A 27,872-nucleotide genomic window follows, 5' to 3' on the forward strand; every position below is an offset into this window, starting at 1 on the left:
GAGAACTGAACCCAACCAGAGTAGAGGGAGGGGGAAAACTGGGAGTGGAGGAAAGAAATGTTGGAGATGGTGCGATGGGTTTGGATTTCAGCACAGGGAGGAGGGAGAGTGTGTGGGACAGGGATTTACAGCTTTGGGGAAACAAGAGAGGAAAGAATGTTCCATAGAAACTAGAATTGTCTGTTCTGAATTTCTAGCCTGTACCACAGTGAGGACTTTTGTAAACTACTTTTATAGGTTAGAAGAGGAGGATTTACAGACAGGAAGCTCAAACCAAACATCATGTCAAGATCTGACAGAGTCACTAGATTCATCAGAACCTGAATATCATCGGCCTTTGAATGTGGAAGGAAGAATGAGTGTCTGTTCTATCTGTGGAAAAAGATTTCAGTCATCAGTGTGACTGGAAAGCAGCGAGACAGACACACCTGAGTGAGAGTGTTCCAGTGCACTGACTGTGGAAAGAGCTTTAACCAGTTACACAGCCTGAAAAATCATCGCACCATTCACAGCGGGGAGAAACCGTACACGTGTTCTGTGTGTGGACGAGGCTTCAACTGATTATCCAACCTGGAGAGACACAAGGACACCTGCAGCACGGAGAAACCGTGTAAATGTGGGGACTGGGAAGGGATTCAGTTACCCTTTCTAGCTGAAAATTCATTGACGCAGTCACACTGGGGAGAGGCTGTTCATTTGCTCTCACTGCCTGAAGACTTTCAAAGAATCGTCCAACCTGTTGAAACACCAGCAAATTCACACTGGGGAGAGGCCGTTCACCTGCTCTGTGTGTGGGAAGGGATTCTCTCAGTCCTTCCATCTACTGTCACACCAGCAAATTCACAAGTGACTGCAGGGGTTGGATTCTGCTGTTATTGCTGTTAATGACATCCAGGACTGAACCATGTTCATTCTGACAGTTGGGGTTTGTTTCTGCTGATGTTAATAACCCTGTAACTGGGCTGGAGTTTAATATTCTGGATAAATATCAAATAAATCAGCTTTATTTGTCCACTCAGGAAGTGTATTTAACAGAAGCTGAACAAGGAAACACATCACGGCCCAATAATTCAGCTCTGTATTCACAAGAGAAAGACTGTTATCTAACTCCTCGAGTGGACAAGATCAAGAAAGATCCCAAATGTAAGAATTCCATTACTCTATTCTAAATACCTTTCAAATCCTGACCGGTTCCTTCCTTATTCTAGAATTCCCCATCCCTGTGCGAGTCAATATTGGTCAAAAACTACAAATTGGAAATTTTTAATTGATTTTTCTCTTTCAGGTGTTTCAAGCTGACCAGGTCCTTCACTCAGAGAAACTCCAAGGAGACTCTGTGATTTAAACACAGCTCTCCCCACTTTTATATCCGGGATTAGAGTTTATGGGAATTTGAATACCTGACCACTCAAATTTAAAAGGACCCGTCAGTCCTCCACAGACTGAACCAATGACACAGCTCTGGGTCAGTTTGAATTATTCCTCTTTCCAGACTGTAACCGATGAAACTTGTAACACTGAGGCTGAAATTCCACTGCCGTGCGCCGGGGGTGCAGGCAGTGCTGGGCCTAGAGGGAGCAGCAAATCGGGTTCAGAGTGGGCACGCTGGGTTTGCCCTTGCCCAGGTTTTCCGATGAACCTGTCCTGGGGCCCAGTGGGCTTTCACTGCTCCGGGGTATTTCCGGGCATGTCCTCGCTGCCCCTGGAATTCCCACACATTGCCCCCTGGGTGTGAGGCCAGCGCTCTGTGCCTTTAAACACTGGAGTGAAGCCGAGTCCTGCAGGCACACAGTCACCAGGAGGAGTTTCTAACTGTCCGCACCGACCTCTTGGGGAGATTATCCCACTTTTGGGCCGGTTGTGGTTTCTTCCCATTGCCCCGTTGCTTGTTCCCTTGGATTGGATCTTTATTTGTTCCCTTTGGTTTGGGTTCAGTTTCACTGCTGGACCCACCACTCAAAGCACTTTGTCTTTGAAGGCGGCAGGACAAGATTATAAGGCTGTTATAAAAAGTATTCGGGATCCTGGGCTTTAGAAACAGAGGCACAGAAAGCAAGGAAGTTATGCTCAACATTAATGAATCACTGGTTAGGCCTCAGCTGGAGTATTGTGTCCAATTCTGGGCACCAGGCTTTAAAAAGGATATCCAGGCCTTGGAGAGGGTGCAGAGGAGATTTAGGGGAATGGTGACACTGCCAGGAGGGCTGGTAACAAAAGTGCACAGATTTAAGATACTTGATAAAAGAACTAGGGGGGAGATGAGAATGTTTTAATGCACAGAATGATTCTAAGAACATAAGAAATAGGAGCAGGAGTAGGCCAATCGGCCCCTTGAGCCTGCTCCGCCATTCAATAAGATCATGGCTGATCTGATCCTAACCTCAAATCTACTATCACAGAACCATCTCCTGAATCTAACAGAATTAGACACACGAAATAGGAGCAGGATCAGGCTACATGGCCCCTGGGCCCGCTCCGCTACCCACAGGGCCATGACCGATCCGAACCTAGACTCGTGTCCAAATTCCTGCCCGCTCCCCGTAACCCTTAATTCCCTTTACTTCTAGGAAACTGTCTATTTCTGTTTTAAATTTATGTAACGATGTAGCTTCTACAGCTTTTTGGGGCAGCATATTCCATGGACCTACCACCCTCTGAGTGAAGTAGTTCCTCCTCATCTCAGTTTTGAAAGAGCAGGCCCTTATTCTAAGACTATGCCCCCTAGTTCTAGTTTCACCCATCATCGGGAACATCCTCCCCGCATCCACCCGATCCAACCCCTTCACAATCTTATATGTTTCAATAAGATCGCCTCTCATTCTTCTCAACTCCAATGATTAGAGTCCCAATCTACGCAACCTCTCCTCATATGTCCATCCCCTCATCCCCGGGATTAACCGAGTGAACCTTCTTTGTACTGACTCGAGAGCAAGTATGTCTTTTCTTAAGTATGGACACCAACACTGTATGCAGTATTCCAGGTGCGGTCTCACCAATACCTTGTACAACTGAAGCAATACCTCCCTACTTTTATATTCTATCCCCCTAGCAATGAAAGCCAGCATTCCATTGGCTTTCTTAATCACTTGCTGCACCTGCATACTAACCTTTTGAGTTTCGTGCACCAGGACCCCCAGATCCCTTTGTATTTCAGAACTTTCCAGTTTCTTGCCATTAAGATAATAACTTGCTCTACGATTTTTCCTGCCAAAGTGCATAACCTCACACTTTCTAGTATTGTATTCCATCTGCCAAATCTCTGCCCACTCATTTAGCGTGTCTATGTCCCCTTGCAGGTTTTTTATGTCCTCCTCACTCACTACTTTCCCTCTCATCTTAGTATCATCTGCAAACTTTGATATGTTACACTCGGTCCCCTCCTCCAAATCGTTAATATAGATTGTAAAGAGTTGGGGACCCAGCACTGACCCCTGCGGAACACCACTAGTTACTGATTGCCAGTCTGAGAATGAACCATTTATCCCAACTCTCTGCCTTCTGTTAGATAGCCAATCCTCTATCCATGCCAGAATATTACCCCCAATCCCGTGATTTTTTATCTTAAGCAATAATCTTTTGTGGCACCTTGTCAAATGCCTTTTGGAAGTCTAAATACACTACGCCCACTGGTTCCCCTTTATCCACTCTATATGTTACTTCCTCAAAGAACTCCAGCAAATTTGTCAAACATGACTTCCCCTTCATAAAACCATGCTGACTTTGTCCTATTAAATTATGATTATCCAAATGTCCTTAATGTTACTGTCTCCTTAATAATGGACTCCAATATTTTACCTACCACAGATGTTAGGCTAACCGGTCTATAGTTTCCAGCCTTCTGTCTACTGCCCTTTTTAAATAAGGGCGTTACATTAGCAGTTTTCCAGTCTGCCGGGACCTTTGCTGAGTCCAGGGAGTTTTGGAAAATTATTACCAATGCATCCACAATCCCTACCGCCACTTCCCTCAAGACCCTAGGATGTAAGCCATCAGGTCCAGGTGATTTATCCGCCTTGAGTCCCATTATTTTACCGAGTACCACTTCCTTAGTGATTTTGATCGTGTTTAGCTCCTCCCCCGCTATAGCCCCCTGTTTGTCCAGTGTTGGGATATTCTTAGTGTCTTCTACTGTAAAGACTGATACAAAATATTCATTCAGTGTTTTTGCCATCTCCATATTTCGCACCATTAATTTCCCGGTCTCATCCTCTAAGGGACCAACATTTACTTTAGCCACCCTTTTTCTTTTTATATAACTATAAAAACTCTTACTATCTGTTTTTATATTTTTTGCTAATTTACTTTCATAATCTATCTTCCCTTTCTTAATCTTTTTGTTATTTTTTGTTGTCTTTTAAAGTTTTCCCAATCCTCTATCCTCCCACTAGATTTGGCTACCTTATATGCCCTTGTTTTTAGTCGAATACTATCCTTAATTTCTTTACTTAGCCACGGATGGCTGTCTTTTCTTTTACACCCTTTTCTTCTCGGTGGAATATATATTTTTTGGAAGTTGTAAAATAACTCCTTAAATGTACACCACTGATCATGTATCGTCTTACCCTTTAATCTATTTTCCCAATCCACTCTACTCAATTCCGCTCTCATACCTTCATAGTCTCCTTTATTCAAGCTTAGCACGCTTGTTTGAGATCCAACCTTCTCACCCTCTAATTGAATATGGAATTCAACCATGTTATGGTCACTCATTCCAAGGGGATCCTTTACTAGGACATTTTTAATTAATCCTGTCTCGTTACATAGGACCAGATCTAAGGTTGCTTGCCCCCTGGTCGGTTCAGTTACATACTGCTCAAGAAAACCATCCCTAATACACTCAACGAACTCATCCTCAAGGCAGCCCTGCCCAATTTGATTTGTCCAATTAATATGATAGTTAAAATCCCCCATAATTATAGATGTTCCCTTATTACAAGCCTCAACTATTTCCTGATTGATACTCCGTCCAACAGAGTTGCAACTGTTCGGAGACCTATAGACTACGCCCACTAGTGCTTTTTTCCCCTTATTATTCCTTGTCTCCACCCAAACTGTTTCATAATCCTGGTCTTTTGACCCAATATCATTTCTCTGTATTACAGTGATTCCTTCCTTTATTAACATAGCCACCCCACCTCCCCTTCCTTCCTGCCTGTCCTTCCTGATCGTTAAATAACCTGGTATGTTTAATTCCCAGGCATTGTCACCCTGCAGCCATGTTTCTGTAATGGCCACAAGATCATACCCATATGTAGCTATTTGTGCCATTAACTCGTCTATTTTGTTACGAATGCTACGTGCATTCCGATAGAGAACTTTCAAATATGTTTTGTGACACTTAGTTCCTGCTTTTGCCCTTTTTATTACTTTACCTTTTACTCCATACCTTCTGCCCCTTCCTGACACGCTCTGGTTTTTAATTTCCCCACTGCTACCTAAGTCTATGACCTTCTCTGTTGTCATTTTTATTATTTGCTCTCTAGGAACCTCCCCCCCACTAGTTAGCTTAAAGCCCTCTCTACAGCCCTAGTTATATGATCCGCCAGGACTCTAGTCCCAGCACTGGCCAAGTGAAGCCCGTCCCAACGGAACAGCTCCCTCCTGCCCCAGTACTGGTGCCAGTGTCCCAGGAAGCAAAACCCATTTCTCCCACACCAGTCTTTGAGCCACGCATTTAACTCTCTAATTTTATATGTCCTAGCCAAATTCGTTCGTGGCTCAGGTAATAATCCAGAGATTATTACCCTTGAGGTTCTGTTTTTTAATTTGACCCCTAGCTGCTCATACTCCTTTAACAGAACCGGCTTCCTAGTCTTATCTACGTCGTTTGTACCAACATGGACCATGACAACTGGATCCACCCCCTCGCACTGCAAGTTTCTTTCCAGCCCAGAGGAGATGTCCTTAACCCTGGCACCGGGTAGGCAACACAGCCTTCGGGACTCTCGCTCTCGGCTGCAGAGAACACTATCTATCCCCCTAATAATACTATCCCCTACCACTACGACATTTCTATTTACTCCCCCCTCTTGAATGGCCCCCCGTTCCACGGTGCTGTGGCCAGGTTGCTCATCCTCCCTGCAGCCCCTGCTCCTGTCCCCACAGGGAGTAAGAACCTCGAACCTGTTGGTCAAGAGCAAGGGCTGCGGCTCCTCCAGCTCTACCTCCTGGATCCCTGTACCTGCCTCACTCGTAGTCACGCCGTCCTGTCCCTGACCATGGGCTACATCTGAATTAATTAACTTCATAGGTGTGACCACCTCCTGATACACAGAGTCCAGGTACTTCTCCCCCTCCCTGATGTGTCGCAGTGTCTGAAGCTCAGACTCCAGCTCATCAACACGGAGCTGGAGTTCCTGTAGCAGGAGACACTTGTCACAGACATAATCACCGTGAGCCTCAATGGGGTTCACCGCTCCCACACCTCGCAACAGTGACACATTACCTGCTCCATTCTACGTAATTAATTAAATTTTTTATTGTTAGTTATGGACACCCTCTGCCCGATTTTAGATGCTAGTATCCCCTTGAATTAATTGGATTTAAATTAAATCAATCCCTCTAGTTACACCAGTTAAATGGTTTACCAACAGTCACTCTGCACCAGATTAACATCAGTAGAGATACAGTCAGTAACACAGGGTGCTGGGGGAGGGGTTACTGAGTGACAGTGTGAGGGAGCGGGATTAACTTCAGTAGAGATACAGTCAGTAACACAGGGTGCTGGGGGAGGGGTTACTGAGTGACAGCGTGAGGGAGCTGGATTAACATCAGTAGAGATACAGACAGTAACACAGGGTGCTGGGGGAGGGATTACTGAGTGACAGTGTGAGGGAGCTGGATTAACATCAGTAGAGATACAGTCAGTAACACAGGGTGCTGGGGGAGGGGTTACTGAGTGACAGTGTGAGGGAGCTGGATTAACATCAGCAGAGATACAGTCAGTAACACAGGGTGCAGGGGGAGGGGTTACTGAGTGACAGTGTGAGGGAGCTAGATTAACATCAGTAGGGATACAGTCAGTAATACAGGGCACGGGGGGAGCGGTTACTGAGTGACTGTGAGGGAGCTGGATTAACATCAGAGATACAGTCAGTAACACGGCGCTGGGGGAGGGTTACTGAGTGACAGTGTGAGGGAGCTGGATTAACATCAGTAGAGATACAGTCAGTAACACAGGGCACGGGGGGAGGGGTTACTGAGTGACAGTGTGAGGGAGCTGGATTAACATCAGTAGAGATACAGTCAGTAACACACGGTGCTGGGGGAGGGATTAGTGAGTGACAGTGTGAGGGAGCTGGATTAACATCAGGAGAGATACAGTCAGTAACACGGTGCTGGGGGAGGGGTTACTGAGTGACAGTGTGAGGGAGCTGGATTAACATCAGTAGAGATACAGTCAGTAACACAGGGTGCTGGGGGAGGGGTTACTGAGTGACAGGGTGAGGGAGCTGGATTAACATCAGTAGAGATACAGTCAGTAACACAGGGCACGGGGGAGGGGTTACTGAGGGACAGTGTGAGGGAGCTGGATTAACATCAGTAGAGATACAGTCAGTAACACAGGGTGCTGGGGGAGGGTTACTGAGTGACAGTGTGAGGGAGCTGGATTAACATCAGTAGGGATACAGTCAGTAACACAGGGCACGGGGGGAGGGGTTACTGAGTGACAGTGTGAGGGAGCTGGATGAACATCAGCAGAGATACAGTCAGTAACACAGGGTGCTGGGGGAGGGGTTACTGAGTGACGGTGAGGGAGCTGGATTAACATCAGTAGAGATACAGTCAGTAACACAGGGTGCTGGGGGAGGGGTTACTGAGTGACAGTCTGAGGGAGCTGGATTAACATCAGTAGAGATACAGTCAGTAACACAGGGTGCTGGGGGAGGGGTTACTGAGTGACAGGGTGAGGGAGCTGGATTAACATCAGTAGAGATACAGTCAGTAACACAGGGTGCTGGGGGAGGGGTTACTGAGTGACAGGGTGAGGGAGCTGGATTAACATCAGTAGAGATACAGTCAGTAACACAGGGTGCTGGGGGAGGGTTTACTGAGTGACAGTGTGAGGGAGCTGGACTAACATCAGTAGGGATACAGTCAGTAACACAGGGCACGGGGGGAGGGGTTACTGAGTGACCGTGTGAGGGAGCTGGACTAACATCAGTAGAGATACAGTCAGTAACACAGGGTGCTGGGGGAGGGGTTACTGAGTGACAGTGTGAGGGAGCTGGATTAACATCAGTAGAGATACAGTCAGTAACACAGGGTGCTGGGGGAGGGGTTACTGAGTGACAGGGTGAGGGAGCTGGATTAACATCAGTGGAGATACAGTCAGTAACACAGGGCGCTGGGGGAGGGGTTACTGAGTGACAGTGTGAGGGAGCTGGATTAACATCAGTAGAGATACAGTCAGTAACACAGGGTGCTGGGGGAGGGTTACTGAGTGACAGTATGAGGGAGCTGGATTAACATCAGTAGAGATACAGTCAGTAACACAGGGCTCGGGGGGAGGGGTTACTGAGTGACAGTGTGAGGGAGCTGGATTAACATCAGTAGAGATACAGTCAGTAACACACGGTGCTGGGGGAGGGTTACTGAGTGACAGTATGAGGGAGCTGGATTAACATCAGTAGAGATACAGTCAGTAACACAGGGTGCTGGGGGAGGGGTTACTGAGTGACAGTGTGAGGGAGCTGGATTAACATCAGTAGAGATACAGTCAGTAACACGGTGCTGGGGGAGGGGTTACTGAGTGACAGTGTGAGGGAGCTGGATTAACATCAGTAGAGATACAGTCAGTAACACAGGGTGCTGGGGGAGGGGTTACTGAGTGACAGTGTGAGGGAGCTGGATTAACATCAGTAGAGATAGTGTCAGTAACACAGGGTGCTGGGGGAGGGTTACTGAGTGACAGTGTGAGGTAGCTGGATTAACATCAGTAGAGATACAGTCAGTAACACAGGGTGCTGGGGGAGGGGTTACTGAGTGACAGTGTGAGGGAGCTGGATTAACATCAGTAGAGATACAGTCAGTAACACAGGGAGCTGGGGGAGGGGTTACTGAGTGACAGTGTGAGGGAGCTGGATTAACATCAGTAGAGATACAGTCAGTAACACAGGGTGCTGGGGGAGGGGTTACTGAGTGACAGTGTGAGGGAGCTGGATTAACATCAGTAGAGATACAGTCAGTAACACAGGGTGCTGGGGGAGGGGTTACTGAGTGACAGTGTGAGGGAGCTGGATTAACATCAGCAGAGATACAGTCAGTAACACAGGGCGCTGGGGGAGGGGTTACTGAGTGACAGTGTGAGGGAGCTGGATTAACATCAGTAGAGATACAGTCAGTAACACGGTGCTGGGGGAGGGGTTACTGAGTGACAGTGCGAGGGAGCTGGATTAACATCAGTAGAGATACAGTCAGTAACACAGGGTACTGGGGGAGGGGTTACTGAGTGACGGGGTGAGGGAGCTGGATTAACATCAGTAGAGATACAGTCAGTATTCCGGGCATAATCCAGCCTGAAATGCCTCAGCCTGGCCTGATGATCTGTCTCAGTATTTTTGGGAGTTGGTTTGTGTGATCAAATATATCACTGATTTGAATGAGACTCTTTCTGTGTCCCAGCTCCTGTCAATACTGGCTGGAAAGGGACTGGACTCTCCGGAGGCTCCACACCGCTGGCTGCTCGTGTGTAAGTGATCTCCCATCAGATTAATGTGCTTTTTTCAATTGATTTATTCTTTATGGGACTTGGGCATCGGCAACATTTATTCCCCATCCCTAGTTGCCCTTGAGAAGCGGGTGGTGAACTGCCTTCTTGAACCGCTGCAGTCCGTGTGGTGAAGGAACTCCCACAGAGCTGTTAGGGAGGGAGTTCCAGGATTATGACCCAGCGACGATGAAGGATCGGCGATATATTTCCAAGTCAGGATGTTGTGTGACTTGGAGGGGAGCTTGGAGGTGGTGGTGTTCCCCTGCGCCTGCTGCCCTCGTCCCTCTAGGTGGTGGAGGTCGCGGGTTTTGGAGGTCATAGAATCGTAGAATCATAGAAAGTTACATTTCGGAAGGAGGCCATTTCGGCCCATCATGTCCGCACCGGCCAACAAAGAGCTCTCCAGCCTAATCCCACTTCCCAGCTCTTGGTCCGTAGCCCTGCAGGTTACAGCATCCCAAGTGCACATCCAAGTACATTTTTAATGTGGTTCGGGTTCCTGCCTCTACCACCCTTTCAGGCAGTGAATTCCAGACCCCCACAACCCTCTGGGTGAAGACATTTCCCCTCAAATCTCCTCTAAACCTTCCACCAATTACTTTAAATCTGTGCCCCCTGGATTTTGACCCCTCTGCTAAGGGAAATAGGTCCTTTCTATCCACTTTATCTATGCCCCTCATAATTTTATACACCTCAATAAATCTCCCCTCAGCCTCCTCTGTTCCAAGGAAAACAGACCCAGCCCATCCAGTCTTTCCTCATAGCGAAGATTCTCTACTCCCAGCAACATCCTTGTAAATCTCCTCTGTACCCTCTCTAGTGCAATCACATCTTTCCTGTAATGTGGTGACCAGAACTGCACGCAGTACTCTAGCTGAGGCCTAACTTTGGTTTGGTTTCAGTTTCACTGCTGGACCCACCACTCAAAGCACTTTGTCTGATCTGCCCCCGGAATGAGCAGACTCCTCCCTCACCTCCCACACTGCACCATCTCTCCTCCTCTTTCCCTCTTGGTTGTGTTCCACACTCTGGGCCTTGGGCCTTCCCCGGGGATTCTCAGTATGAACAGGTGGGATGTGTTTGGAGACAGGGTGTCCCGGCTCTCCACCTTTAAAGGGACAAGGAGACGACCAGCTGGGCTGAATGGCCCTGCTTTATGACATCACTGCAGTGCTTAGCAACCAACCTCCCTGAGCCCTGCTCATTATGGGCTGGCAGTGTTTGATGGGACAGTGCAGAGGGAGCTTTACTCTGTATCTAACCTGTGCTGTACCTGCCCTGGGAGTGTTTGATGGGACAGTGTAGAGGGAGCTTTACTCTGTATCTAACCCGTGCTGTGCCTGCCCTGGGAGTGTTTGATGGGACAGTGTAGAGGGAGATTTACTCTGTATCTAACCCGTGCTGTACCTACCCTGGGAGTGTTTGATGGGACAGTGTAGAGGGAGATTTACTCTGTATCTAACCCGTGCTGTACCTGCCCTGGGAGTGTTTGATGGGACAGTGTAGAGAGAGCTTTACTCTGTATCTAACCCGTGCTGTACCTGTCCTGGGAGTGTTTGATGGGACAGTGTAGAGGGAGCTTTACTCTGTATCTAACCCGTGTTGTACTTGCCCTGGGAGTGTTTGATGGGACAGTGTAGAGGGAGCTTTACTCTGTATCTAACCCGTGCTGTACCTGCCCTGGGAGTGTTTGATGGGACAGTGTAGAGGAAGCTTTACTCTGTATCTAACCTGTGCTGTACCTGTCCTGGGAGTGTTTGATGGGGCAGTGTAGAGGGAGCTTTACTCTGTATCTAACCCATGCTGTACCTGCCCTGGGAGTGTTTGATGGGACAGTGTAGAGGGAGCTTTACTCTGTATCTAACCCGTGCTGTACCTGTCCTGGGAGTGTTTGATGGGACAGTGTAGAGGGAGCTTTACTCTGTATCTAACCCATGCTGTACCTGCCCTGGGAGTGTTTGATGGGACAGTGTAGAGGGAGCTTTACTCTATCTAACCCGTGCTGTACCTGCCCTGGGAGTGTTTGATGGGACAGTGTAGAGGGAGCTTTACTCTGTATCTAACCCGTGCTGTACCTGCCCTGGGAGTGTTTGATGGGACAGTGTAGAGGGAGCTTTACTCTGTATCTAACCCATGCTGTACCTGCCCTGGGAGTGTTTGATGGGACAGTGTAGAGGAAGCTTTACTCTGTATCTAACCTGTGCTGTACCTGTCCTGGGAGTGTTTGATGGGGCAGTGTAGAGGGAGCTTTGCTCTGTATCTAACCCATGCTGTACCTGCCCTGGGAGTGTTTGATGGGACAGTGTAGAGGGAGCTTTACTCTGTATCTAACCCGTGCTGTACCTGTCCTGGGAGTGTTTGATGGGACAGTGTAGAGGGAGCTTTACTCTGTATCTAACCCATGCTGTACCTGCCCTGGGAGTGTTTGATGGGACAGTGTAGAGGGAGCTTTACTCTGTATCTAACCCATGCTGTACCTGCCCTGGGAGTGTTTGATGGGACAGTGTAGAGGGAGCTTTACTCTGTATCTAACCCGTGCTGTACCTGCCCTGGGAGTGTTTGATGGGACAGTGTAGAGGGAGCTTTACTCTGTATCTAACCCATGCTGTACCTGCCCTGGGAGTGTTTGATGGGACAGTGTAGAGGAAGCTTTACTCTGTATCTAACCTGTGCTGTACCTGTCCTGGGAGTGTTTGATGGGGCAGTGTAGAGGGAGCTTTACTCTGTATCTAACCCATGCTGTACCTGCCCTGGGAGTGTTTGATGGGACAGTGTAGAGGGAGCTTTACTCTGTATCTAACCCGTGCTGTACCTGTCCTGGGAGTGTTTGATGGGACAGTGTAGAGGGAGCTTTACTCTGTATCTAACCCATGCTGTACCTGCCCTGGGAGTGTTTGATGGGACAGTGTAGAGGGAGCTTTACTCTGTATCTAACCCGTGCTGTACCTGCCCTGGGAGTGTTTGATGGGACAGTGTAGAGGGAGCTTTACTCTGTATCTAACCCGTGCTGTACCTGCCCTGGGGGTGTTTGATGGGACAGTGTAGAGGGAGCTTTACTCTGTATCTAACCCGTGCTGTACCTGTCCTGGGAGTGTTTGATGGAACAGTGTAGAGGGAGCTTTACTCTGTATCTAACCCGTGCTGTACCTGCCCTGGGAGTGTTTGATGGGACAGTGTAGAGGGAGCTTTACTCTGTATCTAACCCGTGCTGTACCTGCCCTGGGAGTGTTTGATGGGACAGTGTAGAATTATAGAAAGTTACAGCACGGAAGGAGGCCATTTCGGCCCATCGTGTCCGCACCGGCCAACAAAGAGCTATCCAGCCTAATCCCACTTCCCAGCTCTTGGTCCGGAGCCCTGCAGGTTACAGCATCCCAAGTGCACATCCAAGTACTTTTTAAATGTGGTTCGGGTTCCTGCCTCTACCACCCTTTCAGGCAGCGAGTTCCAGACCCCCACAACCCTCTGGGTGAAGACATTTCCCCTCAAATCCCCTCTAAACCTTCCACCAATTACTTTAAATCTGTGCCCCCTGGTTTTTGACCCCTCTGCTAAGGGAAATAGGTCCTTCCTATCCACTTTATCTCGGCCCCTCATAATTTTATACACATCAATAAGGTCTCCCCTCAGCCTCCTCTGTTCCAAGGAAAACAGACCCAGCCTATCCAGTCTTTCCTCATAGCGAAGATTCTCTACTCCCGGCAACATCCTTGTAAATCTCCTCTGTACCCTCTCTAGTGCAATCACATCTTTCCTGTGGTGACCAGAACTGCACGCAGTACTCCAGCTGAGGCCTAACTAGTGTTTTATACAGCTGAAGCATAACCCCCCTGCTCTTGTATTCTATTCCATGGCTAATAAAGGCAAGCATTCCGTAAGCCTTCTTAACCACCTTATCTACCTGGCCTGCTACCTTCAGGGATCTGTGGACAGGCACTCCAAGGTCCCTTTGTCCCTCTACACTACTCAGTGTCCTACCATTTAATGTGTATTCCCTATTCTTGTTAGCCCTCCCCAAATGCATTACCTCACACTTCTCTGGATAAAATTCCATTTGCTCTGCCCACCTGACCAATTTATTGATATTGTCCTGCAGTCTGCAGCTTCCTTCTTCAGTATCAACCACACAGTCGATTTTAGTATCATCTGCAAACTTCTTAATCATACCCCCTATATTCAAGTCTAGATCATTGATATATACCACAAAAAGCAAGGGACCTAGCACTGAGCCCTGTGTTGTCGAAGAAGCCTTGGCGAGTTGCTGCAGTGCATCTTGTAGATGGTACACACTGCAGCCACGGTACGCTGGTGGAGGAAGTGAATGTTTAAGGTGGTGGATGGGGTGCCAAACAAGCGGGCTGCTTTGCCCTGGATGGTTTTGAGCTTCTTGAGTGTTGTTGGAGCTGCACTCATCCAGGCAAGTGGAGAATATTCCATCACACTCCTTACTTGTGCCTTGTAGATGGTGGAAAGGCTTTGGGGAGTCAGGAGGTGAGACACTCACTGCAGAATACCCAGCCTCTGGCCTGCTCTTGTAGCCACAGTATTTATGTGGCTGGTCCAGTTAAGTTTCTGGTCAATGGTGACCCTCCAGCTTGTTGATGATAAGGGATTCAACAATGGTAATGCCATTGAATGTCAAGGGTCAGTGGTTAGACTTTCTCTTGTTGGAGATGGTCATTGCCTGGCTCTTGTGTGGCACAAATGTTCCTTGCCACTTATCAGACTAAGTCTGAATGTCGTTCAGGTCTCTGCATGTAGGCATGGACTGGTTCATTATCTGAGGAGTTGTGAATGGCACTGAACACTGTGCAGTCATCAGTGAACATCCCCACTTCTGACCTTCTGATGGAGGGAAGGTCATTGATGAAGCAGCTGAAGATGGTTGGGCCTAGAACACTGCCCTGAGGAACTCCAGCAGCGATGTCCTGGGGCTCAGATGATTGGCCTCCAACCATCTTCCTTTGTGCTCAGTATGACTCCAGCCAGTGGAGAGTTTCCCCCCCGATTCCCATTGACTTCAACTGTACTCGGATTCCTTGGTGCCACACATGGTCAAAAACTGCCTTGATGTCAAAGGCAGTCACTCTCACCTGGGTTTTAAAGGAAGAAGGTGAGCACATTGCCGATGCCTTAACTATAATCTTCCAAAGTTCTCCCGATTCAGGAACCGTTCCTTTAGATTGGAAAATTACGCATGTCACTCCGCTGTTTACGAATGGCGAGAGAGGGAAACCAGGGAATTAGAGACCAGTTATCCTAACATCTGTTGTTGGGAAATTCCTAGAGTCTATAATTAAGGAGAGGGTGACTGAACACCTCGGAAATTTTCAGTTGATCAGAGAGAGCCAGCATGGATTTGTGAAAGGTCGGTCATGCCTGACAAACCTGATTGATTTTTTTGAGGAGGTGACTAAAGTAGTGGACAGGGGAATGTCGATGGATGTTATTTATATGGACATCCAGAAGGCATTTGATAAAGTCCCACGTAAGAGACTGTTATCTAAGGTAGAAGCCCATGGAATTGAAGGCAAATTATTGACCGGGTTAGGAAATTGGCTGAGTGGCAGGAGACAGAGAGTGGGGGTAATGGGCAGGGACTCGAATTACATAAGAACATAAGAATTAGGAGCAGGAGTCGGCCATACAGCCCTTGGAGCCTGCTTCACAATTCAATAACAGCATGGCTGATCTTCGACCTCAACTCCACTGTCCTGCCCGATCTCCATATCCCTCGATTCCCCTAGAGTCCAAAAATCTATCTGTCTCAGCCTAGAATATACTCAACGACTCAGCTTCCACAGCCCTTGTCAATGTGATATTGTCAATGATAATAAGGAAATGGCGGACATGTTGAATAATTACTTTGCATCAGTATTTACAGTAGAGGAATTGAGGGCAAATTATTGACCTGGTTAGGAAATTGGCTGAGCGGCAGGAGACAGGCAGTGGGGATAATGGGCAGGTACTCAAATGGGCAGGAGGTGACTAGTGCAGTCCCGCAGGGATCTGTGTTGGGGCCTCAACTATTCACAGTATTTATTAACGACTTAGATGAAGGCAAAGAAAGTCATATATCCAGATTTGCTGATGACACAATAACAGGGGCATTGTAGGCAGTGTAGATGAAAGCATAAAATTACAAAAGATATCGACAGATAAAGTGAATGGGCAAAACTGTGGCAAATGGATTTCAATGTAGGCAAATGTGAGGTCATCCACTTTGGACCTAAAAAGGATAGAACAGAGTACTTTCTAAATGGTGAAAAGCTAGAAACAGTGGCGGTCCAAAGTGTAATGTCCGTGTGTAATTGAGACACGGACTGCAGAAGTTGGTTATAACAGGTGTTTACTGAATGGAGACAAAACTGGAACTACTATACAGGCTTATATACAGGGGTGGTCACTACTGGTACTGCAGTATACAGGGGCTGCAGAATATAGTTCCTTCTTCAAGGTACATACACTACACAAAGAGACTTGGGGGTCCAGGTACATAGATCATTAAAATGTCATGAACAGGTACAGAAAATAATCAAAAAGGCTAATAGAATGCTGGCCTTTATATCTCGAGGACTAGAATACAAGTGGGTAGAAGTTACACTACAGCTATACAAAGCCCAGGTTAGACCACACCTGGAGTACTGAGAGCAGTTCTGGGCACCACACCTTAGGAAGGATATATTGGCCTTGGAGGGAGTGCAGCGTAGGTTTACCAGAATGATACCCGGACTTCAAGGTTTAAGTTACGAGGCGATCTTATTGAAACATATAAGATTATGAAGGGGTTGGATCGGGTGGATGCAGGGAGGATGTTCCAGATGATGGATGAAACTAGAACTAGGGGGCATAGTCTTAGAATAAGGGGCTGCTCTTTCAAAACTGAGATGAGGAGGAACTACTTCACTCAGAGGGTGGTAGGTCCATGGAATATGCTGCCCCAAAAAGCTGTCGAAGCTACATCATTACATAAATTTAAAACAGAAATAGACAGTTTCCTAGAAGGAAAGGGAATTAAGGGTTACGGGGAGCGGGCAGGAATTTGGACATGAGTCTAGGTTCGGATCGGTCATGGCCCTGTGGGTAGCGGAGCGGGCCCAGGGGCCGTGTAGCCTGATCCTGCTCCTATTTCGTGTGTCTAATTCTGTTAGATTCAGGAGATGGTTCTGTCATAGTGGATTGGCGGTTAGGATCAGATCAGCCATGATCTTATTGAATGGCGGAGCAGGCTCGAGGGGCCAATTGGCCTACTCCTGCTCCTATTTCTTATGTTCTTATGTTCTTAAATTAGAGTTGTATTCCCTGGAATTTAGAAGGTTAAGGTGTGATCTGATCGAAGTTTTCAGGATATTAAGGGGAACAGATAGGGTAGATAGAGAGAAACTATTTCCGCTGGTTGGGGATTCTAGGACTGGGGGCATACTCTAGAAATTAGAGGCAGACCTTTCAGGAGTGAAATTAGGAAACACTTCTACACACAAAGGGTGGTAGAAGTTTGGAACTCTCTTCCGCAAACGGCAATTGATGCGAGATCAATTGTTAATTTTAAATCTGAGATTGATAGGTTTCTGTTAACCAAAGGTATTAAGGGATATGGGCCAAAGGCGGGTATATGGAGTTAGGTCACAGATCAGCCATGATCTCATTGAATGGCGGAACAGGCTCGAGGGGCTGAATGGCCTCCTCCTCTTCCTATTGACTAGTCAGCTTAACATCGGTGGTAGGAAAAATAATGGAATACCTGCTATAGGAGAAAATAGAAAAACATCTAGAATAATGAATAGTCGGCATGGATTTCAGAAAGGAAAGTCTTGCTTGACCAACCTCATTGAATTATTTGAAGAGGTAACAGAGAGAGTAGACAAGGGTAATGCAGTAGATATAATTTATCTCGATTTCCAAAAGGCCTTCGATAAGGTCCTACATAATAGGCTAATGAATAAGGTCAGAGCCTGTGGAGTCAGGGGACAGATGGCAGAATGGAGAGCTCCTTGGCTGTAAGGTCCCACATAATAGGCTAATGAATAAGGTCAGAGCCTGTAGAGTCAGGGGACAGAGGGCAGAATGGAGAGCTCCTTGGCTGTAAGGTCCCACATAATAGGCTAATGAATAAGGTCAGAGCCTGTGGAGTCAGGGGACAGATGGCAGAATGGAGAGCTCCTTGGCTGTAAGGTCCCACATAATAGGCTAATGAATAAGGTCAGAGCCTGTGGAGTCAGGGGACAGAGGGCAGAATGGAGAGCTCCTTGGCTGTAAGGTCCCACATAATAGGCTAATGAATAAGGTCAGAGCCTGTGGAGTCAGGGGACAGAGGGCAGAATGGAGAGCTCCTTGGCTGTAAGGTCCCACATAATAGGCTAATGAATAAGGTCAGAGCCTGTGGAGTCAGGGGACAGAGGGCAGAATGGAGAGCTCCTTGGCTGTAAGGTCCTACATAATAGACTAATGAATAAGGTCAGAGCCTGTGGAGTCAGGGGACAGAGGGCAGAATGGAGAGCTCCTTGGCTGTAAGGTCCCACATAATAGACTAATGAATAAGGTCAGAGCCCGTGGAGTCAGGGGACAGAGGGCAGAATGGAGAGCCCCTTGGCTGTAAGGTCCCACATAATAGACTAATGAATAAGGTCAGAGCCTGTGGAGTCAGGGGACAGAGGGCAGAATGGAGAGCTCCTTGGCTGTAAGGTCCCACATAATAGACTAATGAATAAGGTCAGAGCCTGTGGAGTCAGGGGACAGAGGGCAGAATGGAGAGCCCCTTGGCTGTAAGGTCCCACATAATAGACTAATGAATAAGGTCAGAGCCTGTGGAGTCAGGGGACAGAGGGCAGAATGGAGAGCCCCTTGGCTGTAAGGTCCCACATAATAGACTAATGAATAAGGTCAGAGCCTGTGGAGTCAGGGGACAGAGGGCAGAATGGAGAGCTCCTTGGCTGTAAGGTCCCACATAATAGGCTAATGAATAAGGTCAGAGCCTGTGGAGTCAGGGGACAGAGGGCAGAATGGAGAGCTCCTTGGCTGTAAGGTCCCACATAATAGGCTAATGAATAAGGTCAGAGCCTGTGGAGTCAGGGGACAAATGGCAGAATGGAGAGCTCCTTGGCTGTAAGACAGAAAGTATTGTTGCTGTCAGCTTCAAGCACTCGGCCTGGCAGTGAGTTCCACACTCTCAACACCCTGAGTAAAGAAATCCCTCCTAAATTCTTCATTTCATCTGTTAGTGGCGATCTTATATTGCTGCCCTCTTGTCCTGACTCACCCAGAAGTGGAAACAGCTTCTCCAGATCTACCCTATAAACCCCTTCATATCAATCAGGACTCCTCTCAGTCTTCTCTTTTCCAGAGAAAAGAGCCCAAGCCTGCTCAATCGTGCCCGAGAGTTGCATCCTCTCAATTCAGGTAACGTTCTTGTCAATCTTTTCAGCATTTTCTCCAGTGCTTCAATATCCTTTTGTAGTGTTGAGACCGGAACCGCTCACACTGCTCCAACTGTGGTCTCACCAAGGTTCAATATAAATTGATCATTACCTCCCTGCTCTTGTATTATATTCCTCTAGAAATGAACTGCTCACAGTGCTCCAACTGTGGTCTAACCAAGGTTCAATATAAATTGATCATTACCTCCCTGCTCTTGTAATATATTCCTCTAGAAATGAACCGCTCACAGTGCTCCAACTGTGGTCTCACCAAGGTTCAATATAAATTGATCATTACCTCCCTGCTCTTGCATTGTATTCCTCTAGAAATGAACCGCTCACAGTGCTCCAACTGTGGTCTAACCAAGGTTCAATATAAATTGAACATTACCTCCCTGCTCTTGTATTATATTCCTCTAGAAATGAACTGCTGACAGGGCTCCAACTGTGGTCTCACCAAGGTTCAATATAAATTGAACATTACTGTTTATGTACCTTTAAGAGAATAACTGGTCTCAGACTGCAGTACCGGCAGTGACCACCCCTGTATAAAAGGCGCTAGTAAGCCTCTGTAGTTTCAGTTTCCCGATTGACTCCTTTCAGTAAAGACTTGTTTTGTTCAACTCCTGCTGTCCGTGTCTCAATCATACACGGACATAATACTGGCGACGAGCAGATACGAACTTACCTACAGTCTCCACCACCTCCTGGGATCCATTCCTGAAGCGAAGTGAGCAGAGGTCGAGGCCAGAAGGAAGAAAGAAGCAGTAGAAACGGGCGTCGACCGTGGGCATCCGCCCCTGAGTCAGCGGAGTTGAAGATTGCTGGAGAAGCTGTCGAAAGCGGGGCCTGTTTCTTGTCGACGGTGCTTCAGCTAATCGGGCTGGTGGCAGGTAGTACACTGATCCTTCCTGGGCTGCGGTGGTCGTGAACTCAAGCGGGTGGCTTGCAACGGGGCCGAGCAGCGTTGTCGGGAAGAGGAGAGAGAGCAGGTGGAGCACACAGGGCGCGGCCGGTGCTACGAAGCCGGGCTGCCTACAGACCCGAGAAGAGGGAGGCAAGAGTCCCACAGGGTTGTTCCACGACGGGAAAAATAATAAAAAAAGAAATATTAAACGTGCAGGAAACCGCGAGGAGCTGCAGGTTGCAACGGAAACCGCAGAAAGCAGCTCTAGCAACAGCGGGGAAGAAGGCAAAGCGCGGGAGGTGCCATCTTAATCAGCGGGGAAGAAGGCAAAGCGCGGGAAGCGCCATTTTGTTAAATCGGGGAAGAAGGCAAAGCGCGGGAGGCACCATTTTAGATTTTCAAGATGCCGAAGACTGGCTGTATCACTGCCTTTGATAATACAATAGAGGACTAGACCACGTATGTGGAAAGAGTCGAGGTATATTGTGAGGCAAACGAAATAGCCGATGAGAAAAAGGCATCGGTATTGCTAAACTTAATGGGCGCTAGAACGTACGGCCTATTGCGGGACCTGATTACTCCAGCCAAACCAAAGGCAAAGAGTTTTAACGAAATTGTTGCTGTCCTGCAGGAACACCTAAACCCTGCACCGCTGCTGATAGCAGAAAGATTTAAATTCCACAGGAGAACTCAGCAAAAAGATGAGAGCAATGCTGAGTACCTTACGGAACTACGCAAGCTATCAAAGCACAGCCAGTTCGGAGCAGGACTGGCAGATACCCTACGGGACAAATTTGTCTGTGGACTCTTGAGTGAAGGAACACAGAAGAAGTTACTCTCAGAGAAAGAGCTGACGCTAGATAAGGCTTTCGGCGTGGCAGTATCGTATGAAGCAGCAGCCAGGGGAGCTGTGGAAATACAACAAAAGCCACAGGAATACGGCACCCACGAAATGACACGGGGATTTGCAAAATGTTATCGCTGCGGCAGAACTAACCATGACCAGAAGGACTGCTGGTCCAAGGACAAAATATGCAGGCAATGTGGAAAGATGGGACGCATTGCATGAGTTTGCAGGTCTGGGAAGAAGACCAGCGACAACAAAAAGGCTACTAAGGATCCGTACAAGAAAGTACAAAAGATGACGGACAGTAGTTCCAAAGACCAGATGAGCGATAGTGAATCCGGGAACAAGAGACTAAGCTGTCTCAAACTTCACAATGTAATCGCAAAAGAGGATCACCGAACCATTTGGGTCACCCTCACGATAGCAGGGTCCCAAGTTAAAATGGAATTGGATACAGGATCAGCGCTAACCGTCATGAATCGACGAGACTGCGAGCGGCTATTCTCACACATACCCTTGAGAGAGACATCCATCATCTTGACGACGTATACGGGGCAAAAAGTATACCCCAGAGGAAAAATAAGGGTGCCTGTCGAATACAACGGCAAGAAAATGCGGAAATTGTATCTCTACATACTGCAAAAAGGTGGACCACTGTTATTGGGACGTGAATGGATCAGGAAGATAAGCTTAGATTGGCACTCCATTCATGCAATGATGGTGGATGGTAAAAAAGATGAAGACGTCACTCCTGGACGATTGTCAACAATCTTAGCGAACGCCAAAGAGGTATTTCAACAAGAACTGGGCACTCTTAAAGGCGTAACTGCCTCGATAAAAATAGAAGAGAATGCAACTCCCAAGTTTTTCAAAGCAAGACTGGTACCATATGCAATTCGCCCAGCCGTCGAGGCAGAGCTGGAGAATCTGGAGAAGGCAAGTGTGTTGTCTAAGGTCGACTGGAGCGAGTGGGTGACACCCATCATTCCTGTCATGAAGAAAACGTTAAGCAATAAGTCCGAGGAGCCAAGGAAGGTTCGCATCTGTGGGGACGTCAAGGTGACGGTGAACCCAGTCCTTCACACAGTACAATATCCTCTTCCAAGGATAGAAGACATTTTCGCCTCACTATCTGGAGGGAAGCGTTTTACAAAAATTGACCTAGCACAAGCATATTTGCAGATGGAGGTTGAAGAATCCTCCAGGAAGTATCTCACGATAAACACTCACAAAAGTCTTTACCAGTATCATCGATTGGTATTCAGAGTAGCATCGGCTCCGGCGATATGGCAAAGAGCGATGGAACAAGTCCTGCAAGGGATTCCGGGGACTCAGTGTTACTTGGACGACATCCTTGTGACAGGTGAAGAGGACAGTGAACACCTTAACAACCTAGAACAGGTGCTCACTAGACTACAGGAACATGGGCTACGAGCCAACCGCCCCAAGTGCGAGTTTTTTAAGAAACAGATATTGTATTGTGGCCACGTGATTGATGAAGAGGGGTTACATAAGTCCCCTGACAAAATTGAAGCGGTTGTTAAGGCCCCAGCGCCTGAAAATGTGTCGCAACACAGGTTATTCCTCGGATTGGTGAATTACTACCATATGTTTTTACCGAATTTGTCCACAATTCTGCACCCACTGAACGCCCTACTATGAACGGGAGTAGCATGGAAATGGAGCAATGACTGTAAGCGGGCCTTTCAGAAGAGTAAGGACTTAATCACTTCAAGAGAAGTATTGGCTCACTACAACCCAGCACTGCCGATCAGCCTGGCGTGTGATGCGTCTCCCTACGACATTGGGGCGGTACTGTCACACAAATTCCTTGATGGTTTAAGAGAGGCCGATAGCTTTTGCGTCACGCTCGTTAACTTCTGCCGAGCGTAACTACGCCCAGATTGACAGAGAGGCCCTCAGCCTAGTGTGGGGGGTGAAGAAGTTCAATCACTACCTGCACGGTCAAAAATTTACTCTACTAACTGATCATCAACCTCTTGTCTCCATTTTCAACCTTCAGAAGGGCGTACCGATAATGACGGCTGCAGAGGTGGTCCCTTTTCCTGGGGGCACACCAATATGACATTGAGTACAAAGGAACTAAACAGCATGGGAATGCTGATGGATTGTCGCGCCTACCGTTGCCGACGGTGGAAGAAGACCTTGCAGTGGATCCAATGGAGATATTCCACTCGACCATAGTCGAATGTCTCCCTGTGACGAATGCAAACATAGAAAAGGAAACACGAAATGACCCGACACTATCCCGGGTCTATGATTTAACGGTGAAGGGATGGCCAGCACATGGCGAACCACTGCTGCCAGCATTCTCGCCGAGAAGAGAACAGCTGTCAGTGTGCAGAGGAACCTTGATGTGTGGATCCAGAGTAGTAATTCCACCTAAGTTGACGGATAGAGTGCTCAATGAGCTTCATGAGGGTCATCTGGGAGGGGTAAAAATGAAGAACTTAGCCAGGGCGTTTGCGTGGTGGCCGGGAATCGATAGAGAAATCGAAGAGATGACCAAGAGCTGTACAGGATGCCAGAAGGCAAGCTCCTCTACATCCATGGGAGTGGCCCTCATCTCCATGGCAAAGGGTGCACATTGATTTTGCTGGTCCCTTCATGGACTCGATGTTTTTAATTGCGGTGGATGCACATTCAAAGTGGTCAGAGGTAATAAAAATGTCCTCAACCACCACAGAAAAAACTATCACAGTTTTACGAACCATATTCGCCAGGAATGGGCTGCCTGAACAGATTTGCTCTGACAATGGACCACAGTTTGTGTCTGAAGAGTTCCGGAGGTTCTTAAAGAACAATGGTGTTAAGCATTTCACATCTGCCCCATATCATCCAGCCACTAATGGATTGGCCGAGAGGTTTGTTCAAACATTCAAGAAGGCTATCAAGGCAATGTGTAATGAAGATGTACCCCTACAACACAAGGTGGACAACTTCTTGTTTGCCTACCGGAATGCGACACATGCGGTTACCAACCAAACTCCAGCCATGATGTTCTTCAATCGAAGACTACGATGCCGCTTGGATTTGGTTAAGCCAAACGTCCGAAGAGATGTGGAGAACAGGCAGTTTCAGAATATGAATGAAAGGTCGACCAGGAGTTTTAAGATAGGTCAACCAGTCTTGGCCCGGGACTACCGCACTGAGAAATGGCAGCCAGGAACGATTTGTACACGGCAAGGACCTCTCATGTATACCGTGGATGTTGGAGAGAGCATTGTAAGACGCCATGCTGACCAGATTCTAGAGTCACTGGAAAACGTCAACTCCACACCACGATCTGATACACCTGGCAATGAAATCGACGTACCAATTGCAGCTACCGCAGAATCGGTGATATTGGAAGCAGATGAACCAAACAACGACATTGATCCCGACTCAACCTTGCCAGAAGAAACTGATACCCCAAAGAGGCGTTATCCAGACAGAATCAGGAAGCCTCCTCAAAGACTGAACTTATAATTGCTTAAACTCAACCAATGTATCTAGCAACCGTAATTGTGATTGTAATTAGTTATCATTTAGTTGTTAAATGAATGTTATGTACTGTTTATCTAAAAGGGGAGGAATTGTTGTGTACGTCCCTTTAAGAGAATAACTGGTCTCAGACTGCAGTACCGGCAGTGACCACCCCTGTATAAAAGGCGCTAGCAAGCCTCTGTAGTTTCAGTTTCCCGATTGACTCCATTCAGTAAAGACTTGTTTTGTTCAACTCCTGCTGTCCGTGTCTCAATTATACACGGACATAATAATTACCTCCCGGCTCTTGTATTATATTCCTCTAGAAATGAACCGCTCACAGTGCTCCAACTGTGGTCTCACCAAGGTTCAATATAAATTGAACATTACCTCCCTGCTCTTGTATTATATTCCTCTAGAAATGAACCGCTCACAGTGCTCCAACTGTGGTCTCACCAAGGTTCAATATAAATTGAACATTACCTCCCTGCTCTTGTATTATATTCCTCTAGAAATGAACCCCAGTCCTTTCTTTGCAATCTTTATGGCCTCATCAACTTGTGTTGCTACTTTTAGTGATTTATGTGTCTGTATTCCCAGATCGCTTTGCTCCTCTGCCCCATTTATTTTCTTACTTTCTAAGGTGTAAGTGGCTTCCTTATTCCTCCTCCTACAATGAACCAGCTCACCTTTCACTACATTGAATGTTGTTGCCCAGTTTCTCTCTTCCTGTATTATGGTGCAGTCCCCACATTATTAGTTACACCACCCAGTTTGGTGCCATCTTCAAATTCTGAGTCCAAGTCATCACAAACAGAATTGGTCCCAGCAGCACAGACCGCTGTGCGACACCACATCTCACTCTCTGCCAGCCCGAGAAATGTTCTTCAACTTCGAGCCTCTGATTTCTGTTTTGTAGCCATCTTTCCATCCATTCTGCTACCTCGCCCTCGACTCCACCTTGGGCATCTTGTAGACCGCACATACTGCAGACACTGCACCAGTGGTGGAGAGGGAGGATATTGAGTCCTGTGGCAGGGGCGCTGATGAAGTGGACTTCGCTGTCCCGTGTGGTTCGAGGCATCGCTAGTGGCGTTTTTCACATCTTTGCACCTTTAAAAAAAATGTTACCAGCTTATTTAACCCTTTAACATGTCGGACACACAAAACATGAAGCCTCATCAGTTTTCCTCAGAATAACAGGACTGAATTTGAATTAGAAAACAGTTAGGAAACATTCAGCAATTAAACCAGACTGGGCGGGGCCTGAGGTGCGAGTTAGTGTAAAGGAAAAGTGGCGGCCAGTTTACTTTGCACAATGGCGGAGAGCCCGGGCATTTGGGTTACTGAATAATTTAAAGATTAATTTTGTTTATTGCCCCTCCGGCCCCAATCTCGATGGGATGACGTTTACCCAGAATCCTCCGCGTGGCAGAATGTGCCCTATCAATGATCACTCGAGCCCGGTGCGCAGGCACGGGACCGGACTGTGCTCTGAGCATGCGCAGTGTGGGAGGCAGTCTGCGGCGGAAGAGATGCTCCCAGGAGGTGGTAGGAGGCTGTGGGCTCGGGGAGGAATTGGACCCGCGGGTGGGCTGGGAAGCTTCATAAACACCCGGTGTAGGCCTCAGGCCCCGAATAAGAGCCCACAGGCCCCGTGTTTGTTCCGCGGTGACAGGCCCGGCAGCCCGGGTCAGCGGGGTCACTGGCCGCCATCTTGGACAGGGCGGGGTCACGGCGCATGTGCAGCCATCTTGCCCAGGAACAGAGAGTGGGCGGGGCTTCAGGGTCCCAGTGACCAGGAGAGACAATCATTGACTCATTGATTTTATTCTCACTCTGCACACAGCAGCTGTCTCACCATTCTCAAAAAGATTTCAAACATCAGTGTGACTGGAAAAGCACCGAGACACACACACCCGAGTGAGAGTGTTCCAGTGCACTGACTGTGGAATGAGCTTTAACCAGTTACACAGCCTGAAAAAACATCGCACCATTCACAGCGGGGAGAAACCGTACACGTGTTCTGTGTGTGGACGAGGCTTCAACTGATCGTCCAACCTGGAGAGACACAAGGACACCCACACCATGGAGAAACCGTGGAAATGCGGGGACTGTGGGAAGGGATTCAATTACCCGTCTGAGTTGGAAATTCATCGACGCAGTCACACTGGAGAGAAGCCGTGTAAATGTGGGGACTGTGGGAAGGGATTCAATTACCCATCCCAGCTTGAAATTCATCGGCGAATTCACACCGGAGAGAGACCATTCTCCTGCTCCATGTGTGGCAAGGGATTCACAGAGTTATCCAAGCTTCATATGCACATGCGAATTCACACCAGGGAGAGGCCGTTCCCCTGCTCTGCCTGTGGGAAGGGATTCGCTCAGTTATCCACCCTACTGACACACCAGCGAGTTCACACTGAGGAGAGACCTTTTAAATGTTCTGAGTGTGAGAAGAGTTTTAAAAGCAGACGTGAAGTTCTGACACATCAACACACTCACACTGGGGAGAGGCTATTCACCTGCTCCGAGTGTGGGAAGGGATTCACTCAGGCATCCAACCTGTGGAAACACCAGAGAGTTCACACTGGGGAGAGGCCGTTCACCTGCTCAGTGTGTGAGAAGAGATTCACTCAGTCATCCAGCCTGGTGGAACACCAGCGAGTTCACACCGGGGAGAGGCCGTTCACCTGCTCAGTGTGTGGGAAGGGATTCACCCAGTCATCCCACCTGTTGACACACCAGCGAGTTCACACCGGGGAGAGGCCGTTCACCTGCTCTGTGTGTGGGAAGGGATTCACTCAAAGATCCAGCCTGCTGGCACACCAACGACTTCACACTGGGCAGAGGCCATTCACCTGCTCCGTGTGTGAGAAAGGATTCACACGTTCATCCCACCTGCTGAGACACCAGCGAGTTCATAAGTGACTGTAGGGGTTGGATTCTGCTGTTATTGCTGCTGTTAATCACATCCAGGACTGAACCATGTTCATTTCGACAGTTGGGATTTGTTTCTGCTGATGTTAATAACCCCAATAACTGGGCTGGAATTTAATATTTTGGATATATGTCAAATAAATCAGCTTTGTGTTAAACACATTGTTGTCGATTTTTGTCTTTCCCACCTGTGTGTTTAGCATCACCTGGCTGGAGCTCAGAAAGGACAATCTGGGGGGAGGTTCGTACGGCGGGAACAGAACTTCAGCCTGGACACAGTCCTTCAGGGCCACACTGAGAGGGGCAAACGGCACTTTGGTCTTTCTCGTCTCTCTTCACTGGCAGCAAAGTCGCCGTGCAGGTTAATATCGAACGTGTAAGAAATATGTCCCAGCCGCTCTCTTCCATGGTTCAGAGCTCCTAGGCACGGAACAGAAGGCTCCTTTACAACTGTGTTTAGAATCGGGAAGAACAACGGTGAATGCTGGAAACATGCTGTCAAATCAGAGATTGGGTCAAACTGCGATCTGTTCCTGACTGAAAGTGAAACGGTAGGTTTAAGATTCC

The 27,872-nt window shown here is 47.8% G+C and overlaps 1 protein-coding gene across 1 annotated transcript; it reads left to right on the forward strand.

The window, feature by feature from the left end:
• Positions 1-404: 404 nt before the first annotated feature.
• Positions 405-27,872, forward strand: LOC147119268 (uncharacterized). The gene is made up of 3 exons (XM_085984935.1): positions 405-1,143; positions 9,625-9,691; positions 26,215-27,872. Exon 3 carries the CDS (start codon positions 26,454-26,456, stop codon positions 27,294-27,296), a length of 843 nt encoding a protein of 280 aa, XP_085841061.1. The 5' UTR covers positions 405-1,143; positions 9,625-9,691; positions 26,215-26,453; the 3' UTR covers positions 27,297-27,872.

This window comes from Somniosus microcephalus, chromosome 4 (genome assembly GCF_052327205.1).
Source record: "Somniosus microcephalus isolate GS21.2 chromosome 4, FLI_Smic_1.0, whole genome shotgun sequence".
NCBI lineage: Eukaryota > Metazoa > Chordata > Chondrichthyes > Squaliformes > Somniosidae > Somniosus > Somniosus microcephalus.